The sequence below is a fragment of the Mustela nigripes genome, chromosome 18, assembly GCF_022355385.1.
Source record: "Mustela nigripes isolate SB6536 chromosome 18, MUSNIG.SB6536, whole genome shotgun sequence".
NCBI classification, from domain to species: domain Eukaryota; kingdom Metazoa; phylum Chordata; class Mammalia; order Carnivora; family Mustelidae; genus Mustela; species Mustela nigripes.
The window spans coordinates 6,143,217-6,158,248 of NC_081574.1; the positions used below are offsets into that span (position 1 = coordinate 6,143,217).

The following is a 15,032-nucleotide window of genomic DNA, read 5'->3' on the forward strand; positions in this document are numbered from 1 at the left end:
CAATCAGAGGATGTGTTAATTTCACGGAATCCCGCCCCCTACGGGGGACTATGGCAACCGGAGGCCAATCAGACGGCGCGTTGTTGCCGCGGAGCCCCGCCCCCGACAGGGGCGCTGGGTGACGGGCGAGGGTCATGGGGTGTAAACGCTTTTGAGCTCCGGAGCCTCGGAGGCCCGCGGCGTCCCCTTGCCCCGCGGCCGCGAGCAGCGCGCCCGGCCCCGCACCCGTCGGCCCGCCCAGCGTCAGGCGGCGGCGCGGCCCATGCGGCTGGGGGCGGCGGCCGGAGCGGGCGCGGGCTGGGCGTCTCAGGCGCGGCCGGCGGCCCGGAGAGGTGAGGGGGCGGCGGCGCGGCGCGGCCCGGCCCGGTGATTGGCCGCCGGCTGAGGGCAGCGGGGCGGCCGGGAGGCGTCCCGGGCGCGGGGCGGCCCCGGAGCATTCCGCGAGCGGCGCCGGCAAGATGCTGCTGTCCCTGGTGCTCCACATGTACTCGATGCGCTGCGTGCTGCCGGCCGCCGTGCTCCTGGGCACGGCCCCCACCTACGTGCTGGCCTGGGGGGCCTGGCGGCTGCTGTCCGCCTTCCTGCCCGCCCGCTGCTACCAGGCGGTGGACGACCGGCTCTACTGCCTCTATCAGAGCATGGTGCTCTTCTTCTTCGAGAACTACACCGGCGTGCAGGTGAGGGGCGCGGCCCGCCCTCCGCGCGTCCGCCGCGCCCGGCGCCCCGCGCTCCACCCGCGTCCGCGCCGGGAACCTTCCAGCCCGCGCCCCGCCCCCCACCCGGGGTACTTCGGGATCGTGCCGCTCTGCCTGGCAGATCGGGCCCCGAGAGCACGTGCCCTCGCCCCATCCTCCCACCGCCGCGGGAGGGCTCACGTTCTTAGGTAGGGTTTGGTCTGGTGCTTCCTTGCAGGTACCCCCAGGTCTCCAGGGAGCTGTGGCTCTGTGGTTCGGAGGCCACAAGTGCGATCAGCCGCCCCCTTCTCCCCATCTTTGACTGTCTGTCTCGGTGCTTAGCTAAGTGGGTGCAGAGGAGCACTTAAGTAGGGCAAGCAGTTGTCAAGTTTTTCGGCGTTTGGTCTAAGAAGATTGATAAGGTTTCAAGTCAAAAGGGCGCTGTTGAAAATCGGAGACCTTCTCTTGAAACCGATGAATGCTGCTTTTTGGGCAATAATTACAACTCTGTTTTGCATTCTTCCCCAGTAGAAGTGAAAGCTGGACGAGGAAATTAATACGTTTGTTACCGTAGACGCCTTACGGTAGATAAAAATTCCTGCCAACTTAAACTGGGCTCAAATGTGTGACTGATGTTTTGTCTGATGACTTTCTGTTACTTTTTCTGTGGAGACTGGATCTGTGGATTAAATTTGTATAAAAAAATGTAGAAGGTTCCCTTAATTTTAGTTATTTGAATTCTCTTGTACAGAAATAACGTTTGCAGATTTTCCCTGTATTTCCCAATTTGAATAAAAGAGCTTGATTCTTGGATATTCCTTATATCCAATTAGTGCTTTTTTTCCTCCCCTTTTCTTAGTCGGGGTTGGGTTGAAGGGAATAGGATGGCATTGGTTTTGTCTTTTTGTCTTTTTTTTTCCCTCAAGCAGCTGTTTTCACCCTGTTGTCAACCAGCTACTATTTTCAGTTTGCAGTTGCACTGCTGTGGATCCCTGATGACTCTGAGTTTGCCCCAGTTGGAGGTTGTTTGGGGGAAGGGAAGTAGGAGAAGCCAGGGCCTACATTTAAACCAGTATCTGTAAGTGCTTCCTAGAAAAGAAAGAACGCTCTTTCAGATCATGGTTTCCTGTTAATTGGCTTTTAAAAAAATGGTCTTCATTTACAATTTTCACAAATTCAGACCAATCATTTGCCTCCCTTTGCTCTTCACCGTATTTGACTAAATGTATGGTTTTGTCATAATTAAATAGTTAATTTTAATCAGATGATAGCTGACCTGGGCTAGGGGACAGCCAGAACATAGGACAAAGTCAGTTACCTTTTAGAAAAAGAATACTGCCTGTAGTGGGTTATTTCATTTTTGTTCAAAGAATATAGCATGTTCCATGCAATATAATGGATAATATACCAGTGTGTTTAGCAAGTTTCTTATTTTAAAAATTATAAAATTCCAGTGTTTCTAAATTGTATGTCTTATACCCTGTTCAGTGTAGACCTCCAGTTTAATTTTTGAGTTCTCAGCACTTGGTTTTTTTAAAAAATTGAATCCACTGATCCTCAATGGGCAGTCAGTTCTAGAATTCCTAACAAACTTTAAGGAACACACATTAAATAAAACTTTGAATTGTACTCAAGGGCCATTAGATATCCTTTTATAGATGCATGAATGACAATATCCAGGATAATAAAGGAAAGGAAATGTATTTATAAGGACATTCTATCATCTAATTTATAGTATTACTTACTAGTTTTCATCAGTGAGTGTCATTGTAAAGATTTGATTAACATTTTAGTTTTTCTTCTTTTGCTAGGGGACTTTTTTTTCCCCCCCTTGAATTGTTTTTCACCTCTAGTTTGCAAAGAACAGAGATGATTCTCATCTCTGTTCTGAATATAAGAATGTTGATTCATTTCTGAAGAAGTGTTAGTAATTTTGAGTTTTGGGATGAAAGGAAGTTCGCTATTAAATTATATAAATTGTAGAAGTATATTTAAATTGGAATTTTTTCCACCCCCTCTCATCAGGCAACCACCAGTCTGATCTCTGTGTTTATGGGTTTGTTTCTTTTTTGTTTGTTTCGTTTTTTAGATAACACATGAAGTGAAACCGAATGGTATTTGTCTGACTTATTTCGCTTAGCATAATATCCTCTGGGTCCAGCCATGTTGTCCCCAATGCCAAGATCATTCCTTTTTCTGTCTCAGTGATATTCCTCTGTGTGTATATGTGTGTGTGTGTGTGTAGCACATCTTCATTTATCAGTGGACACATAGGTTTCTTCTGTATCTCAGCTATTGGGAACAATGCTGCAATAAACATAGGGGTATATGTATATCTTTTTGATGAGTGTTTTTGTTTTCTTTGAGTAAATACCCAATAGTGGAGTTACTGGGTCAGGTAGTATTTCTATTTTTAATTTTTTGAGGAACCTCCACCGTTGCTTCACCAATTAACGTTTCCACCAGCAGTGCACGAGGGTTCCCTTTTCTCCACATCCTTGCTAAATGTCTTTCTGATACTAACCATTCTGTCAGGTGTAAGGTGATAACTGATGATTTTGATTTGCATTTGCCTGTTGATGAGTGATGTTGAGCATAAATTAGAATAATTTTAAATGGAATTTTTAATGCTTTTTAATTGTAAGTTTTAAAAAAGAACTGGATGGAAGTAATTGCTTTGGAAGCTGTTAAAAGTTAATGTATTTTTTTCCTAAATGTCAGAATTCCTTTCTCATTATTAAAAAAAAAAATAAAAAAAGTTCTGCTTTTTTCCCTCCTTCCGATGGGATGAACTAAAAACTGATCATGATATTTGCAGAACAAAAATATCTAGTGATATAATACATGCCTCCTCATTAACATCTAATAAGTATTTTAGTCAGATTTTTTTTCTGCTTAAATCCTTTTCTAACATTTGGAATTTACTTTAAAATGTATTTTACATTACAGGCCCTATCTTCTGATTTGCTGTTCCTCAAATGCTAACATGATAGAACAACAAAATGCGGACTTTGAGATAAGATGAATTTAATTTTTCAACTGACCTACTTCAAATATAAAGTAGTCCAGAAAACACTGGAAACAAGATGACAGAATTTAAGCCTAAAATTTCGATTTTTTAAAAATGTATTCAGTTAGAATACTCTTAACTTCTCTAATTCATATTTTTAATTGAAACATTGTTTCAAGTTCTTCCGGAACAACCAAGGCATTCGTATCTGGAGACCATTTATAACTGGTTCTTTTTGTAGCACTGTCTCATCAAACACAGTTCTAGACTTTTAGTTAAATTTGTGTCTTATAGCTAAAGGCAGCTAAACTATTTGAATGAAACATGTTTATTTAAAAATGGGAAAAGGGACCTTGCAAGCCACCTCCTTTTTACCACATCTGGATTCTGTCTGCATGTCTGCTGAAACGTTGCCCAGAGTCATCTTGAGTATCAGTAGTCCTAAAGAGAATATGAATACTTTGTATCCTCAATTTCATTTTCCTCTGCTTATTTATCATCCATGTGAAGGCCTTAAAAGACATGAGAGGACTTCCTTCAGTTTAGCTGGGGCCTGACAGAGCCTGGCAGATTCTGTTGTGCTTCTGCCTCTGTGTGTTTAAGAATGACTCCAGCCTTTCATAGGGGAAATTAAATATTTCCCAAATCAAATAGGATTCCAGTCTAACACATTTTGAGTCTGGATAGGGAATAGACTTATAAGAAAATCTTAGAGGGGCGCCTGGGTGGCTCAGTGGGTTAAAGCCTCTGCCTTCAGCTCAGGTCATGATCTCAGGGTCCTGGGATCGAGCCCCGCATCGAGCTCTCTGCTCAGCGGGGAGCCTGCTTCCTCCTCTCTCTCTGCCTACTTGTGATTTCTATCTGTCAAATAAATAAAATCTTTAAAAAAAAATCTTAGAGAACTGTAATTAGAACTTTCCTATAAATAAAAATTGTTGTACTTTGTTATAAATAAAAATCCCTGATTGAGCAAGCAAGCTTTTTGTTTTGGTTGCATTGGTCTAAGATTCCTTTTAATGTCTTATTTTTCTATTTTAAATCACAGATGCAATAAAACATTCATGCACTGCCAAAATATTTTGAGAAAGTTAAAGTTCCCTCTGCCTACACATACCTTTCCCAGGTATGCAACCGTTTGGTGTGTAACTTTAGATTCCTTCTAAGAGTTTTTAAATAAACGTAAATTGTGGGAAGACTTCTCCAATTAATTAACTTCTCAGGAGGGTTTTATAGTCGCACCCAATATGTCTGTAACCTGTGGGGACACCTCTATACTCTTATGATGAGGATAGGAAAATATGAATCTATAGGCATAATTTACTTTCCCTCTTCGTGAATTTGTCTGAATTTGTCGAGCCGAATGAACTGACAGCTGACTCTTCCTAAATGGACTAGAAATTGATTTTTCCTGGGACGCCTGGATGGCTCAGTCGTTAAGCGTCTGCCTGCTGCTGCCTGCGGCTCGGGGCATGATCCCAGGGTCCTGGGATTGAGCCCGGCATCTGCATCGTATCAGGCTCCCTGCTCAGCAGGAAGCTTGCTTCTCCCTCTCACACTCTCCGTGCTTGTGTCCCCTCTCTCGCTGTGCTTCTCTCTGTCAAATAAATAAAATCTGAAAAAAAAGAGAAAAAAATAGATTTTTCCTTTAATATTTTCTTGTTTTATTATGGTTTCTCAACCACAGGTTGATAAGGTAACCCAAAACTAAGTAGTAAGTTCTAAGGAAGCCCCCAAAACTACTCTTCATTCCTTCATTCGTGCAGTGTCGGAGTGGGTACCTTGTTCCAGATCCTTAGCTGGATGCTGCGGGACACAGTGAGGAGCACTGGGGGCAAGATCCCTGCCCTTCTGGAGCTCACCTTCTAGTGAGAGACAAATGATGACAAGAAAACTAAAATATACTGTGCTCTGTGAGATTGTTAGGCTAGTGGTTGAGGAAGTGTGCCCAAACCAACGACATTTGTATTGAGCTCTGAAAAAGGGCCAATCGGAGCATTAGTAGTAAGCCAGGCGAGGGATGGTGGTCAGAGTTGTGGACAGAATGGACATGGAGAGAATGTAAAGACTCCCCTCCCTCCCGGATCTATTTTCGAAGTAGCTGATAGGGCTTTGTGACTGGCTGTGGAAGAGAAAGGAGAGGGAGGGGTCTGTAACAAACTTGGGGCTGACTGTGTCAGTCGTGTCTAGCATGTCAGTCGTGTCCCTGTCACAAGATAGGCACCGAACTTCCCATTTTACCGATGAGAACGGAGGCACCCGTAGTTCACCTCTGTAGGAGTTAAGGCAGGATTCAGTACAAGGCTCTCTGGCTTCAGGATCCATTTTCCGAAGATGCTTTGCTTGATGGTGTGATTATATTGGTTGAAATGAGATTCCTGCTCTCAGTGTATTCGTGCTAGGAAAAATACGGACGAACAATTCCAGTAGAGGATAATACTGAAATCGGAGTGTTTGTTAGCTTTGTGATAGAAAGATAACATAACTTCACCTGGATTCTTCAAGAAAGCTCTATCAATTATTCTGAGTTGCTTTGAATCTTTACTTCAAATGGGAGAAAGTATCATGGTGTGTTTAGGAAAGAGGCCATCACCGGACACCTGAATGAAAATGAAGACAACTAAGTGTGGCCTTCAAAGCTGTCTAAATTTTGCCCTGGCCAGTTTTTCTGTTTATTGGTTTCACTGTAGCCCAACTGCTGCTTCTTCCCCAGCCTCTCCAAATCACCAGTGTCTTTTCAAGCATGTGCCTGTGGACTCCTGTGTATACTTTCTTCTAGCTGAAGCCTCAGCTTTCCCTCACCCACTCTCGGTGTCAGCATCACACATGAATTAACATATGAAATAGTAACATAACATTAGCGTCTTCTAATGTTTGTATTATCCCTTCTACAAGTTTGTAAACTTGTGGAGATGGCATTAAAGGGGACAATATCTTAATTTTTCCCTTTTAACAAAAGGGCAGAGTACAGGGAATACTGGTCTGAGTTTTTGTGGAAATGTAGATGAATCTCACTTTTAACGGGAGTGGGTTCTTGAATGAGCTTACTAGTTGACAGGTTTTGATTTGATAGGGACTACAGGTCTAGTGAGTCTAATTGTATTTTTTACTTAAATAGATAAAAGGGAAAGAAACGTGAACCGCACACTTAGAAGTAAGACTGTGAAAGAATAAGGTCAGAGACCTTATAAAGGAGGCAGTTCTGCAACAGCCAGCAAAATAGAGAAACCTTTGTTTGCTTGTCCATAAAAACCTGTAATTTTTGCTACTTTTGAACCTATGCAGTTCTTTAAGGCTTATTTTGTTTCCTCTTTCTGTATGGGAACTAGCACTGGAGATCCCAAATAACCAAGTATTTTAGAGGACTGTATGCTTCTGGAAGTGAAAGTGGTATTTGGAAGACAGCTTGATTCTGCCCGGTCTTCAGGTGGAATTCAGGAGGAAGAAGAAATCAGGAGTGATACCTGGAGCATTACCTAAAATGCTAATCATATTCTAGGCATTCATGTTTTCTTTTATTTTTAAACTTAATTTAATTTTTTAAAACAATTTTATTTGAAAAAGAGCATGAGCAGGGGGCAGATAGCAGCAGGAGGAGAAGCAGACTCTGGGCTGAGCAGGGAGCCCGACTTGGGGCTTGATCCCAGGACCCCAAGATCATGAACCAAGCCCAAGGCAGATGCTTAACCGACTGAGCCATCCAGGCTCTCTACCTGGGCACTCGTGGTTTAGAATGAGAAAATAATCTGTACTCTCAACACACAGTTTAGCAGTGTAGGAAGAAGTCAGTTTTATAAAAGCATGTATGAGGTAAGTTACAAAAGAAAGGAATCAAGAGTCATGGGAAAACAAGAGCTCTGCAGCTGAATCCCAGCACTTGTCACACTGCAGGGAGCTTGTGCGGCTCAGTGGAGGACCCGGGGACTGCAGGGCCCGTGGAGCGAGCCAGCGAAAGGCCACTGCTCTTCGTGTCCCGTGTATTGCTTTGTTCCCTGTCTTCGTTTGCCTTTCTGGAGAAATATTTTTTGTGTCCAAAATAATTTTGGAATAATTAAAAATCAAAATAATTAAATATTATTATTATTAATTAAATAATAATATTTAATAATATTCAATATTTAATAATTTAATATATTAAAATTTATAATATTTATTAAATATATTTAATATTTAATATTAATATTTAATAATTATCATTATTAATTAAATAATTAAATGATTTAAAATAATTTAAAAAATAATTTAATTTTTTTGTGAGTTTCTTATCTCCTTAGTGTTCAGACTGAAAAAAAAATCACATAAGCTTCTAATAAATGGGAAGTTTCCTCATTCAAAGTTCGTATTTGGAATTTGGGCAAAGAATACTTTTGTAACGTTCGAAGGAGTTTTGGATCTTGGTGGGAGAAACCTGGGCGTAATTCCTAGCTCTCTGACAGAGTATGTGTCAGCTTGAGTTCATCAGCTTCCCAGCTCCATATTCTGCTCCTTCAGTGAATACTTAGTCATGCCGTCTGGAAGACTGAATGAGGCAGCGTGCGGAGCTGCCCTCAGTGACTTGCACGTCATAGGTGCTTAGCGAAACACCCTGTAGGGTAAGGACTGTGCCAAGGGACACACATGAAGAATGTGTAAGAAAGCCTTGTGTTTTGTAAGGTTCCTTTTAAATGTTGCATGGTCCTTATAGCATACTGCTTATTCGACAAATGACTACGTTTCTACTTTAATCAGAGGGCATTGTAATTTTCCTATTCAGTGAAGTGTTTGAGATTGGGCAGAAAAAGACCATCATGTTTGTATGTGTTACAGTAGATACCTTATGCTGGTTAACTTGTGATATATTTCATTGGCATAAAAATGCATTTAAAAATTCATTTCAAATGATTATAAATATCATAGAGTATAAATTATATATGTAATCATATTAAAACAATTTATAGTTGCATTTTTATGTATTACAGACTTTTTTTCCCCTCTTATCCATTAATCACATAGCATACTTGTGAGTAAAAAATTTCAATTTATTGGACAATAATAATAACAACAGCTAAGTTTTGGGGAGATGGTTACTATGTTCAAGGCATTGTATGAAGTAGCTTACCTGGTCTCATTAATTAGGAGTAGTTGCCATTAGGACATTCATTTTACATGTAAAGAAATAGATGTGTAGAGGTAAGGGACTTGCTCAATTTCACACAGTTAGTAAGGTGATGGACTAGGATTCAAATCCAAGTCTTAAATACTTTAACCTGTGTTCTAGGTGAACTATTATGTTGCAGGGGAGGAAGAAAAACTTTTCCTCTACTCTTAGGTTGGTAGCTGAGATCTGCAAATTGAACTGGCAAAAGTCAAATTAACAGCAGAAAAGACACATATTTTACTGATGTTAATATTAGTTTCTTAGCTGAGATCTGCAAATTGAACTGGCAAAAGTCAGATTAACAGCAGAAAAGACACATTATTTTACTGATGTTAATATTTTTACATGTTGGTGCCTCACAGAAAATAAGTGAAAATGAAAAGAAGTGAATAGACTCAGCTTGAGGGGTTTATATGTCATTTTAACAAGGGCAGTAACTCAACATGACAGAGAAAGGGCTTTTGGCCATTAGGGCTGGTAAATTGTGGGCAGGTCACTAGGGAATGGGTGAGAGATAAGAGCGGTTTAGTAACGTTTGCCATGCAGACTTATCATGTGCTATCTCTGTTTTTTTCTGGCATTCTAGAAGGGAACACCTTTAGGAATGGGTATTAACATCACCCTTACAAAGGGAAGCATAGGACTCAGGCAGAAGGGGGGGTGCAGAGAGGTCTTCCTGTGTTTGCTGCTTCTCACTTGTCTTCACCTCAAATATGCTTATGTCATGTGACATATTTTGGGGTAGCATATTCTGGTCACCCTGAACAGAGTCTAGATCTAAGGGCAGTGAAAAGTTTTTTTAAAAAATATTTCATTTTGCATACTGAAAGAAAATGGATATCATTGAGATAAAGAATCTGTCCCCCCCCCCCCAAAAAAAATTGCTGTCCACTTATGTCCTGGTGGGATTATTAGATACTCTGCTGTTTTAAACACATGGTCACTATAGATTCCATTTTACTCCCTTTTTTCAGGATATAAAGAGTTTTTAGGTTGTTTACATATCATGGGAGAAAATTAAAAATAATATAAAGATACAGTCAACATGAGGTGAAAGAAGTCTGCCTCTACATCCAGGCCACCTTCTTAGAGCCGGTTTGTGCAGGTCAAACAAGTTTGTTTGACTAATAATAGTAACTAGAGGATCAGTTGCAATGAAGATAATTTATTCAAAGAGCATTTTTATTGTCCCCTTCTGAATTAATAAAATGAAAAGGAAAAATTGTTCTTTTTTCTATAGGGACTTTCTTTTTTTTCCCACAAGATTTTATTTATTTATTTGACTGAGAGAGAGAGCGCACGCACATAAGCAGGGGGAGCAGGCTCTCTACGCCGTGGGGCTTGATCTCAGGACCCTGGGATCAAGACCTGAGCCGAAGGCAGACACCTAAACTGACTGAGCCACCCAGGCAGCCCTCTGTAGAGACTTTAGATGAGCTTTTAAAAAATGGATAACCTAAAATTAAACAATTATGATGAACCTAAAATTAAAGAATTAGGAAGAAGAAAAAAAGCCATGTTTTTCATGTGCCTTGTTTTGAAGGAACAAATTATCTGCAGAAGACCTGACTAATGTGATTAAAAATATATGTACTAGAAGATTCACAGAACGCCTTAAAAAGTCATTGGTGCATTTAAAGTGTTTTACTTACATTTATTCCAAAACCTTTTAGTGCTGAAAATGAGATCTAGCCTTATTTACTTGTGAAAAGTAAAAGTGCAAGTTAATAATTTAGTAAACTTGTGCTGAAAGCCATCTGAGTGCCAGGCTCCGGGGGTAGAAAAATGAAGACCGTGCCACGGAAGAGCTTATGAGCCCCCCACACGTGACTTGCAGATAAATCCGCACAACATGTGGTTGATGCTCCCATAGGAGTGTGAATGGGTTTGTTCCAGGGCAAAATGGGAGTGTGTGTGTGTGTGTGTGTGTGTGTGTGTGTGAGATTAATCCCGGGCTCTGGGTTAGAAGGCGGGAACGCTTCAGAGAAGAGGTGAGTGCGTGCTGAGGAGTGGATTTCAGATGATTACACTGAGACAGCGCTGGTAGGCTTATAGGTCATCATATAAAGGTCAGGGAAGAAGACCGTCTCCTGCCCAGTGGTCCTTCTAGCAGGACTAGAATCCGATTGCCATGAGACAGATTAATGGGAGATAACCAAATTTAATGGTGTGTGTATGGGGACTCCACACCCACATGAGATTCCAAAGATAGTCAATGGGAAGCGTACCTGAGCTAAGGGGAGGGGGTTAGGATACAAGGAGAAGGCTGTTAGCAGGAAGGTGGAAGGAGGTGCCGGATGATGTAGTTAAGTTTCTTAGGTAAAGGGGAGTCTGGTTAGAGCTCCATTCCTGGAACAGGCTCTCCTTTTCAACACAAATGTAGGCCTTTGAGAGCCAGGCAGATAGCTTTTCCTGCATCTGCTGGGTTTTGATTACTTTTTACTTAATCTTTATGCCAGAGTGGACTGTCTAGGGGCAGCCTGCTCTTGGTCCCTGTATAATCATTTAATAATTAATATGTTAATATGTATAGGGATTTTGTAAGTTCTTAGAACTCTAATTTAGAAACTACGGCTATCTAATTAACCATGTATTTGTGAATAACGTAGTGATAGCTGTTAAGTATTTTGAGAATCTGCATTCTTAAAGAGTAAAAATTTTTTGTTTTCCTCCTTGTTAGTAAATTTAAAAACAAACCTTCCACTTAAATGAATGAAAGAAATTTGACAATTTTAAATTAGAATGAAGTGCTTTTTCTTTGAAACCTTTTTCATTTGTCAACATTATTCAGAATACTTAATAAAGATTTTCAACTATTACAATAAGATTTATAGTTCATAATTTCATTTACTTTGCTTTTAGATTTTTTCAGGTTTTAATTATGAAGGGCTCCTCTTTTCTCACTTCTGATGAATCCCAACCAATTTATAGTGGCAAATGAAAAAAATTTAAATAGGCAATCAGTCCACATATTTACTTTAAGATAACTAAATTATGTTTTGTGAGGGGCCTTACCCTCTTTTTTTCCCTATCTTCGTGCATTTTATTTGGAAATGTCTTTTATTTCAGTGAGATACTGTGCATATTGAAGAATAGTTTTTAAAAAGTTTGGAAGGATGCATGTATATATTTTCCCTTCAGTAGCTATGAATTGGGTTTTTTTTTCCTTCAGAGTGATCTAGCAGTAGAACTATGTTTTTGCCATCTGTGTTGCCCAATTAAATTCACTACTGATTTTCTGTAGATACCGTTGAGGCCACTTTGAGGCAGCAGGCTTCAACAGTGGAAATGTGAGCAAGGGAAAAGAGCCCACAGGGACCACTGAGCTGGATGCAAACAGGCTCATTAAGCGGCCCACCTGGAAATGGCTATAGGCCCTCACCTACCAAAGGGCTGCTTACAACCAGGCACAGTTACCAAAAAAGGAAGAATTCCATATGTTCCTGCACCTATTACTACAGCCCCTCACCTCTGCCTGGATAGACAGTCTCTCCTTGGCCAGCCTGCCTGCTCCTGTTCTCGCAGTGTATTCAATCAACTTCTGTCTCCTATGCTTTGCCTTGGGTGATTTTTTTTCACAACCCGTGCTGCCGGCCCCAAACAGAGTCAGAACATGCCAGAAATACCACAATCAAACTTAAAAAAAGCCTTTTAATCTACCTTCAAAGACTTCAGTCTGACAGTCTGTTATTCAAGCTCAGAGTAAGAAAGGAAAGGGAGACCCTTTTGTTGGATGGTTCAGGTGCTGGCTTCAGCTTGGGGGCAGCAGGTCTCCAAGGAGTGGCAATCAGGTTGAATCAACTAAACTGAAACCCTTAAATGTCAATCTCCCATCCAGGGACCTTAAGCCAAAAAATAGAAGGTCGCATGGCTGCAGTATTGTCAGCGCAGTGCGTCATACCCAGTGCTCTCTCGAAGCAGGACGTATTGGCAAGAGAATGGGGATCGTTCACGAGCAAGAGCTCCCCTTTTAACCCTGCAGAGATCAAAACCGCTGGTTTAAGATTTTGTTTGGTCTTTGGGCACTGATAGGCTTTATTAATAAAAAAAAAAATCGAGCAAATATCTAAACACCTACTGCACGTGTGTAGCAAGGTATAGTTTTCTGGGAAAGAATAGAAACTTGAGTCTGAGTCCCTGACCTCCGCAGTGTTAAGTCCTCTAGTTCCACTTTTCTACAGAGATGCTGAGTTAATGTCATTTTCTTTCTTCTTGTGTGAAGATGTTAACGAAGAGTGTTGTGGCCAAGAGATCTGTGTGGACATCTAACGACATAGACCTAAAAACCCTTAGTTAATTTATAATCTTGCATAAGCCATGATGACAAGATAAGTAAAAATGCCCTGACTTAAAAAAAATAAAATACCACTATTAGCAGTCCTTTCCTTTAAAGTCTATAAAAATATACTTTTAATTTCTTTATATAATTTGTGTGAAGTATTTAAGACATACCGAACTACATACAGACTCATAATGAACACCTGTGTACCCACCATGTAGTTTAAGGAATAAAACGTGACTGTTAGAGCTGAAACCGCCATGTGCCACTACCATGTCACCTCCCTCCCCCGGCCCAGTCCTGGAAGTCACCTGTATCCTGAACTTTGTCCGTCTGTCTTTCTTTCTTTCTGATTTTATTTATTTTTTAAGCTCTACGCCCAGCATGGGGCTGGAACCCATGACCCTGAGATCAAGTCACACACCACCTGCTGAGCCAGCCAGGCACCCCAGTGACGTTTCTCTGTTCTTTACAGAGATACAGAGAGTCCTAATCATGAGCCATGTTTCCCTGTTACTTACAAAATCATCTTCAATTTGATATTCAAAAGACTTTTCCCATTCTGGTCCAGATTTCCCAGGGGTCTCCTTGCTCCTCCTGACCAAGTCTGCATGCAGCCGTGGTTTCACTGTGAAATTGCAGTGGGGGGCGGGGCGCGGAGTCCACAGGCCTAGGACGCTACCACTCCATTTCTTTGTCCACATTTTCATGAACTTCCTTCATCTCATCTGCTGAAACCACACCTAATGGATGCTGCTTCTGTTCTATGGTCGACAGTTCTTGAATATAAAATGTGTCCTATTTTCATAATGTAAGTGTTATGTCTTACTGCAGTTACTGTATTACATGGCTGTCTCTCCCACTATAGGCTTTTTGAAGGAAGATGTATCTTCCAGAAAAAGCTTCAGATATTGTGAGCAGTCAGTAAATAAATGCTTGTTGTCTTTTTCTCATGGGGCTGTTGATTACTGTGTTTCACTTTAAAATCATTTACCTGCCCTGCACTTAACTACTTTATCAATGTGTCATTTATGGTCTGCTGCTTCTAAGAGAAGTCTAATTTTTGTTAATCATGGATGGAAATAGTCATGACATTTTCAATTTTTTGCCAGTCCTATTTTGTTTGTTACATATTTGGTGCATGTTTTGAAATATTAATGTTTCTTTTTGTTTTATCTTTTAGATATTGCTATATGGAGATTTGCCAAAAAATAAAGAAAATATAATATATTTAGCAAATCATCAAAGCACAGGTTTGTATTTCATTTCCATGAAATTTAGGTCTTCTACAAAAAGTAGATGGGTATTCAAAGTAATATATTTATTTATTTACATGAAAAAATTTTTTGGTTATTGTTAAAGCATCAATTTTCAATGCAGATATTATATTGTGACCTTGTATTCTTGTGATTTTACTTTTTTGGAAAGTTGGTCATAGGAAAACTATGAATTTTCCCAAATTTGCCTTCTTCCCTCTGATGGGTATAAATGAGCCATTTTCTTTCATTTATTTTGTTTCTTTGAATAGTTCTTTGAAAAAATTATGCATTCTTCCTTTTGTAAGTTCTGTTTCTGGAAGTAAAATTGGGTCTAAGTGTATACACATTTTACATTTTTGATTGGTAAGCAGAAAGGTTCTGCTAGTAAGTGACTACCACTTCCCTAAAGACAGTACTAATTTCTAATGTCTGCAGTTCCTTTTGCCTCATCAAATGTTTTGGTTTAATTACAGGTTGCTGTTTTGTCAGAAGACTCAGAAGAGTCTGGTCTTCAATTATAGTGCAGTATATACTTTAAAGTACCTTTTCAAAAAACTTTTTGTTTTGAAATAGTTGTAGATTCTTAGGAATTTGCAAAAGCAGTATATGGAGTCCCATGACCTGTTAGTCAGTTTTTTCCCCATGATGACATGTTATATAGCTGTTGTACATACAG

At 40.4% G+C, this 15,032-nt stretch overlaps 1 protein-coding gene across 1 annotated transcript in view; it reads left to right on the plus strand.

The window, feature by feature from the left end:
• The first annotated feature begins 355 nt into the window (after positions 1-355).
• Positions 356-15,032, plus strand: part of AGPAT5 (1-acylglycerol-3-phosphate O-acyltransferase 5) — a 53,721-nt gene continuing 39,044 nt past the window's right edge. Inside the window, exons 1-2 of the mRNA XM_059384136.1 lie at positions 356-677; positions 14,281-14,350. Coding sequence (XP_059240119.1) covers positions 459-677; positions 14,281-14,350 — 289 coding nt within the window. The 5' untranslated portion in view covers positions 356-458. The remainder of the gene's footprint in view (positions 678-14,280; positions 14,351-15,032) is intronic.